Genomic DNA, 8,357 nt, shown 5'->3' with positions numbered 1-8,357 from the left:
TGGGGAGGCTCTGAGTCAGTGAATCTGGAGACCCTTGAACTACAGATGGCTGCCTAACTGGGGGGACCCAAAGGTGGGCCATGTACAAATCTGGCCATGTTGGCAAGAACCAGAACCACAGGGGACATTCTGCTGCTTGCATTCATTCGGAATGTTCTAGTCCTCTGCTTAGAGAAGTCAGCTCATGTATGTCTGGGGATGAAATCTCTACAGCAATAAGTCTGACTGAACTAAGGGACTTTGTTTTTCATTCTCAAAAGAATGACAAAAGCAACACATGACAATTTCTCCATTATTTAATTCGTTAACACACTCATTTAAACTACGTTGCAGGGTCTTCAGTAGTGGTAGACAGGTACACAGGACGCTTTGGTTCCATGCGCAAAGACACAGCACCTTTGATGAGAGGTACGTTAGATACCTGTGCTATTTTCACGAGCTGCACCTAAAATAATGACTTTGCATATGCAAAAATCACACAGCATAACCAAGCAAAAAATATCCACCAGACAAGCTGAGTTGAAAGCACTGAGCAGTTCGCTAATCCAAGTGAATTCTGAGTATTGTTCAAGTTCTGTTTTTAGTGTCAACAGAGACTTTCCTTTGCTGCTACATAAGGCTATTTCTTAACTAACAAAAATATAGCCAGTGTGAGATATGCACAAAAGCATTTATGGGAATCAGCCAATCGTTATGCTAAATTTTGTCTTCTGGGAGGTTTTCAATTTAATTTACTGATTTTATTCACATTTCCTACTTGACTTGAGGGTAAGATGTTGAGAGCGTTGTTTCTGCACAATCTTACGGATAGTGCCATATACTTTATTTTCCCAGTTAGTATGGGAATGGCATAGCCTCTTCTTGGTGGCTTCAGAAAAGGCAAACATTCTAGTTGCCATGGTGAAATGAAAGTGACATCTCTCGCTAAGAGAAATTTTGAAAATGCCATTTCATTCATCAACAATTTTTGCCATGTAAATTTTATCCCATCTACCTTCAGCATCCAAACCCTGAATCCCTTGACCCTAGTGAATAAGAGTCCCTTTTCGGCCATTAATGGGGTTTAAGTGAAAAGACACCTCTTACTGGTGTTCACTCCCTGCAAACAGCAGCAGTATCGTGAGTCATCATTTTAACTGCAGCCCAGACAAAACGGAAAAAATTTCTCTTTGTTTGGTTCATGCTTTCATAGTTTTCCTAATTAGATGATCTTTTGACAGCTTCCTTCTAAGATTTTCTTCTTCAGCCACTGAGCTTATAGTCTATTCAAAGCTAAAAAAAAAAACCCCAAAAACCAATGATGGACATGTCAATTGCTTTATGTACTTCCCGCCCACTTCTTTGGGGTGAGAATACCACCACTTCCAGCGAAAGCTGAGACTAGGAGTGTTCAGCAAGATAATCTCTCCAATTGGATACCAATGCCATCACCATCTGCAATATTGAAGTAAGTATGCTGGCTTCCTCCTAAACTATGGATTAAATATGTTTTATGTTAAGAGTTCTAGGTTTATGAATCTCATATCATAGGTTAATAATTCCTATCTGCTCTACATTTATGCAAAAGCCGTGTCAGTGGTTTGATCATCAATACATATTCGTGGGAATCTAGCCATGGGAAATTCCCCCACATTGAAGGCTGATTCCAGCTGGTCAATGGGATGAAGTCCTTTGTGCAGGATTCACGCACCAAGATCCTCATCCCACCAAGAAACTGGAATCAGCCTACAATATCCAATATCATGGAACTCATTAGAGGTTGACTATTATACAGTTATTAACATAATGTTTAAGAAGGCCATGGATATAAAGGAAACATCTTTGATAAAATATTAAGTGAAAAGCTTATAGAAAATTGTTTGTGTGGCATGATGACATTATGTAAAATCTTAAAAGAGAAATAAGGCATGCATAGAAAAAAATAGACTTGGAAAACATCCTGAAATGTTAGTGATTATCTTTAGGTAGTGGGACAAATTCTATTCTTTCTACTTCATCATGTAGTCTACATTTTCTATAATATCCATGAATTATTTTTAATGGAAAAATAATAAGAGGAGAAAGAAGTACCCAATGAAAACCAAAGCAGTGGTGCCTGTTAAGTTTCCATTTTGCAGTGATTTTCATTGTTAGGAACGGGGGTACTTCCTTTAATTGGCGTTCCTGGGGGGTATGAGAGGGAAAGACATGGCTTTGTCACCTCCTTTGATACATAAAAAGCATAATTAGAAATGGAAACGGATTCTCCTGAAAAAAGCGAGATCCTCTTGCACCAACATGTTTGAAAATCTGACCTGATCTGGGAGACTTTCAACAATATGCAGACTAATTAGTCACATGATACAAGAAAGGAAATAACGGGGAATTGATTGGAGAGAAACGAGATAACAATACAGATGCAGGAGGAAAGCACTACCAGGCTCTCATCCCGAGGAGAGATGCTCTCCTAGAACAGGCACAGGGCAAAGGGGGGAAAGCAGAGGGAAGAGGACGATGCGAGAGCACGCTCTGAAACTGTCCACAGCAAGTGCTAGTCTCTGTGAGCCGGGGGAACAAGGCAGCCTTCCGGGAGCACGTGTGGGAAGGGCTCTTCCTTGTCTCCATCTTCTCGGGTGAAGCAGCCACACAGTGTATTGTCAGATGTGAGCACACCAGGGTGACTCAGGGTATCCGCTGTGCGCGGCTCAGAACAATCCTCCGTCAGTAACAACGTTGTTCGGCGTTCCTTGGGCCTTGCCATCTAGGTGTCTGATATTATCTGTGTAAACGAAGAAACAACACTGTGTGAAGAATGGATTTCCCACTTTCATTCTCAGGATACAATCTGCTTCAAAATATGTTGGCAATATACTGGTAGTGGGTCCAAATATACTACCAAAAACTGAGAGATTTTCTTTTGGTATTGAAGTGACTCCGAGACCTTTTGTTTTTTTAAAGATGTGAGTTCTGGCCAGTTTTGCCAGTGGGAACAGAGTGACCACGGTTGAATGGTCAAGGCTCAATCATTCAGCGACGGGTTAAGACCCCACCAGTCTCTGAGTGCTTTATTTGCTGGGTCGTTTCTCCACAGGGAAAAGGATGCGTTGATGAGAAAGTGAAGAACTGCAATGGTTTATCTAGATGAAGTCTTACGATGAGTCCCAAAGGAATTTCAAGTTCTTTCACTGAATTAGATTTTAAGTGCAGCAGATACAAGAATCGATGGATTATAATGTAAGGATTAAACAATTTCCAGTGACCGTACCTCCCCTGTGGTCATCAGGTCCTAAGTATAAAGATACGAGAAAACAAATGACTTTGTTCTCACCCTGGTTCTTACTTCCTTTTAAATTTAGTGTGGGAGAAAAAAAAAAAATTTATATATATTTATACATATACACATACAGTCATCTGTTTATTTCATCCCAAGTTACTGGATCAAAGGCTGATTCAGGGTTGGAGAACCCAGATGCACAAATGAGCAGAGACCTGTCGCCAAGTGTCCACTCCGGCCCTACGTCCCCTGTGTCAGTTCACTCCTACTCGGGGTTGGCATTCTTTCCCCTTCTCCCTACCCCAAGGAAAGGTTACCTCACCCCGCTACAGAAAGAAGTATCAAGAAGGTACTAGAAGAATGATGTTTGAGCAGCATGTAGATGGTTGCCTATGCCAGACAGACAACATCCAAAAAAGAAAACAGATCTTACATCCGGAAGAAAAAAGTATACCCAAATATTGGATATGCCAAAGTCATTGTTTCTAAAGATACCAGTGGTTAACAACTGATGGGGCATCTGTTTCCTCACGTGCTCTTCTCCTCAGCTTCCTTTCATGGGGGGCGGGGGGTCATACAGAAAGGAAGTCATGGCCTTCTCCCAAATCATTTTCATTCACCACTTGATGAATTCTCTATACGTGAAGGAAAGTTTAAGTTGAAGCAAAGGGCTGGTTGATAGGAAGCCAGTCTGTTTGCTCACTTTACTCGCCGTCAACACGTTAGGAGAAGCAGAGATGAGGAGATGAGGCCGTGCATACCGCTGGGGATCTTTTCTGATCATGACACCTCTATGGTTTTAAAAAAACATTTTCATTGTTTTATTTCTTCCTGATTTTTAAAAATATTTCCGCTCGTAAATTAAACTGAATGGCAAATGTTCCAAAACTCAAATTACAATTTATTGTAAGGTAAAATATTGTTTCCATGTAGCACCATTATGAAAGAGGTGAAACACATTCTAAATATGCAAAGTTTCTTTTCTTGAGCCACTCAGGAGACTGTACCTGCCTTTCTGATTATATAAACTATGCACTAATCTTATTCTAACCAAGTCCTCCATAAGAGAAGGCATTTTAATATGATTATTACTGTCAGAACTGCAGGAAAAACTATTGAGTGACCAGAAATACTGAAAGGAACCTGATGTGACAGGATCACCCTATGACACAATCACCCAGTGAATGAAAATCTGTGGTGTATTTAATGCATCCACAAATGTCCTACTAGCACAGTTCTTTCAGCACGTAGTAGGCACTGGGTACATAGTAAGGGGGGGAAGGAGGGAGGGAGGGAAGGAGTCTTATGTGTTTTCATTTCTTGCAATTCACTTGCTCAAAAAACGCTAGTTTAGTGGAATGCCCCCTTGCTGTTTTTTTCCCAGCTCTTCCTGTCCCTAACAATAGTTTAAATATTTGTCTTCAGAACTTGGACAGGTAATGGGAAAACATAATTAAAGCAAATGGTAAGATCACAAAGCCTTGGGTTCAAATTTGACAGTGAATTGAATTACCTTTTTATTGTGCAAATGAGCTATTGCTACAAACCTGGGATGCCTTACTAAAACACTTTTGGTAGTAAAATGTGATCAGCATACATTTGCTGATAGCAAAACAAACAAACAAACAAATAAACAAACACACGTTTGCAAATCCCCCAGCAGTAAACATAAATGAGGTACCATGAGAATGAGGTTCATGTTTTAGGCACTGATCTGTAAAGATATCCTCAATAGAGTTAAATAAGAAAAAAACGAATAAAAACCAAAAAACCCAAGGCTCACACAGTGTGCCCTTGAGTCAATTAAAGCCAGAATCGCTGTGTAGGTTGCAAGTGCTTTTAAAGTATCCCAAAAGAATACGGGGACCTACTGCTGGCTGAGCCAACCTCTGGCCGAGGAGCAGCACTCGTTTCACCCGCTCCTTCCTACATCCCTGTACTATTTGAATTTGTTACACAATGCCTTATTTTCAAATCTGATAATATGGGAAAAGAAAATAACGGAGACAAAGATCATAATTTTGAATTAGTCTTAAAATATGTCAATTTTCAGAGCAGAAAAAAGCCATTAAAATGACTCACCTTGTTATAATTAGATTTTTCTCCATTAGAGTCCATGAGTTTTATTTGATTTTATTAGCAATCTCTTTCAGAAGACCCTTGAGATCATTAAGCTTGGAAAGGGAGAAAAATAGAACTGGTCTTAAGATCAATTTTCCAACTCTGAATTTTAAATTATCACTCTATAGCTTTTCCATGAAACAGATATAAATATAATACGTTAGTGAGTATGCCCGGAGGAGGGCGGAATGAGTGACGTGCTGTTTCAGGCTTTGTCCATTGCATACTTTCTGAAATCACATCACTAGCAAATGACCGTCAGCCCCAGTTAGTATTAGCTTTACTGAAATGCAAATCACTAGTGATGCCCACATAGAAATAATAGATTTTAGCAATACAGAGAAATAATATTTAGAATTAATAATGTTACATGTAACTAATACAGATACAGTTATAAGACACCAATCAAGTTTTGCTTTGATATAAGTATAATAATAATAAAAATAATAGACTACTCATAAATCAAGTTTTTGCAAATAAAGTATCTCCCCTCACCAAAAAACAGTATAAATGGTAAAACAACTTAGGTAAAAGGCATAATAAAATTATTTTTCATACATGCATATTTCACAGGTTTATTACACAAGAGGCACGAAGCTCATTTGAAATCACACGCTGCAATGGTACGCTTGATAAAAGCTATAGATATAACGCAATTTCTATACAGTTGGTTTCTAACTTGCTATATCACTCACTCAAGGGAAAATTTTGTGCTGAATTTGGGCTTATTTCTAGTAATAACTTCTTCATTTAAATTAATTTCTTTCTTTCTTTCTTTTTTAAGAATAAAAAGAAACTATACAGGCTAGTAGCTGACTCAAAAAAGGAAGGCATAGTAAGATCCCTGCTGGCAGACTTAAGGTCAATTGGGAATGACTTTTTCTGTTATAATAATGAGATGGAGAAATACTTTATTCACAAGAGGGGGTTTCGGGAGCCCCTGGGCCTGTTGATACAGAACGACTTAAATAAGCTATTTCGAGTCAGGTGTAAGACGCCAAGGGCTTGCTCAAGAAACAAGTGATGAACTCTAAATTCTCTATGGACGGAAAGGAGACTTTCGTTGCTCAGAAGAGGAAGGGGAGAGGATCCAGGAGGTGATAAACAGGAGAAAGGGGGGCAGGGGAGCAGGGTAAGAAGGGGGCTGGGGTCAGGAGAGAGGGGGCGAGGTGAAATCCCATGACAGCCCATGCTGTGCTGTGAAGTTTGAGTCTTCCCTGTAAGCCACCCAATTTCTCCCCAAACCTACAAAATGCATGGTGTAGGTGGGCTTCTTGTGGGAACGAGCAAAGGGGCTGAGCTCCACAGCCGGGGGACACCCTGAGGGCCAAGCCTGCAAGCCCTTGTCTGAGGTCCCCGGAGACCCCTGGCTTGCATATGTGTGTGCACAGCCTTCAATTATATATTATTTCATTATATATGACTCCCCGCCCCCACTACTCACAACCCTCACTGCTCAAGTCCACTGTCCCCAATGAGAGGTGCGCCCCGCCCAGACTCTCATTGGCTGGGAGGTCTCCCTGGTCCCTGGGAGGCAGGTCAGCTTGTCCAGTGCCTAGTTCTCCCGATGACCTCTGACCCAGGCCTGGCAGGTGACCAGGAGGACTGAGGCTCCTGCACTGCCCCTCTGTGCCCTGTTCACTCCCTGCACGCCCCAGAGCAGGGTCAGCACCAAGGTGTGGCTTGCGGAAGCTTCGACCCAACCCTTAAGTCTAATTTCCATTAGCTCCCTCCAAAGCCACCCAAGTGAACCCACAAGTGAAACAACACAAGGGAACACATAAAAACAGCCTGTTTTCTCTACAAACACAGCACCTAAGCAAGTCCCCAGCACCTCTATTTCCCGGACCAGACAATCTCGAACGCACATGGACACTGCATAGAAAATGGTTATTGCTACGCACGCCTATACAGTTCAGCCTGAAAATGCTCTGACACCCAAACCGTCTAACAAAGGGTCCATTCACGAACTTCAGGGGCCAGGTCTGCTTTCATGGCACTGAGTCCAATGCCTGGCACATGGCAGGCACTCAGTAAATATTATGTGCTATGTGGCCTAGGTATAGAAGCAGCTGACAGTACATTTAAATACTTGATGTGGAAAAGTGAATATATCATATAAGGTGTTATAATATTATGTATTGCATATTACATATGTCCAATAGAAATACTCAATCTTAGAATATCATCCCCTACTGCTCCTCCTGCCATACATTCTCTTAATAGTCTATAAATTTTCTCTGGTCTTTAAAAATATCCAGCACTTTTCTTTTCCCTCTCCACTGATTATCCTCATGAAACACACCCTAGTATGATCGCTTGGGTACAACTCTCAACTCTAATAAAATAGGAGTCTTCCCAGCCCTCAATTAAAAGTCAGCAACAACGCAACATGAAAATGAGAGGCGCATAACGAGGTGCTCCTGTGTGACAGCACGTCTCCAAAGACGGCTGCCTCCAGCCTTGCTCCCTGTGCCACACATGTGCCACTCCACATCACATCAAGAGGTGGGCCACTCCTCCCCGACCTGGACCCAGGCCGGCCTGGGGGAAGGGACAGGGTGCCGGGTCCAGGCCTAGACTTTGAGTACTGGTGGTTTCTGCTTCCTCATTCTTGGAAGCCAGCTACCATGTAAGAAGGGGGGCAGTCCTCTGACCACCATGCTGTGACAAGCCCAAGCCACACAGATCAGATGTCACGCGGGAGAGAGAGGCCACTTGGAAGAACACCGAGCTGCCAGATCCTGGCCTCACCACCAGCTGAGAAAATGTGAAGCAGAACAGCCCAGCTGAGCCCTTCCCAAATTCCGGGCCCACAAGAGCAAGAGCAAAATGAAGTGGGTGTTTGAGCCACTAAAGGTGGGATCGTTTGTTATGCAGCAACAGGTAACTAACGTGAATTGCGAACGAGAACATTCGATTGTCAGCACAGAAGGTACCCTCATTCTGAGGAGTTGACGCCAATGTGTGCAGCTGGCAGTTG

At 42.0% G+C, this 8,357-nt stretch overlaps 1 protein-coding gene across 1 annotated transcript in view; it reads right to left on the bottom strand.

The window, feature by feature from the left end:
* Window positions 1–282: 282 nt before the first annotated feature.
* Window positions 283–8,357, bottom strand: part of TRPM8 (transient receptor potential cation channel subfamily M member 8) — a 73,782-nt gene continuing 65,707 nt past the window's right edge. The window contains exons 24-25 of the mRNA XM_019739743.3: window positions 5,336–5,427; window positions 283–2,758 (exon numbers count right to left, since the gene is read on the bottom strand). Of these exons, the coding sequence (XP_019595302.2) occupies window positions 5,377–5,427 (51 nt within the window). The 3' untranslated portion in view covers window positions 283–2,758; window positions 5,336–5,376. The remainder of the gene's footprint in view (window positions 2,759–5,335; window positions 5,428–8,357) is intronic.

The sequence above is a fragment of the Rhinolophus sinicus genome, chromosome 17 (assembly GCF_057876585.1).
Source record: "Rhinolophus sinicus isolate RSI-liver-muscle chromosome 17, RSI-T2T, whole genome shotgun sequence".
Taxonomy (NCBI): Eukaryota; Metazoa; Chordata; class Mammalia; order Chiroptera; family Rhinolophidae; genus Rhinolophus; species Rhinolophus sinicus.
Note: the sequence above shows the minus strand (reverse complement) of the source record. Positions and strands in the feature narration are given on the sequence as shown.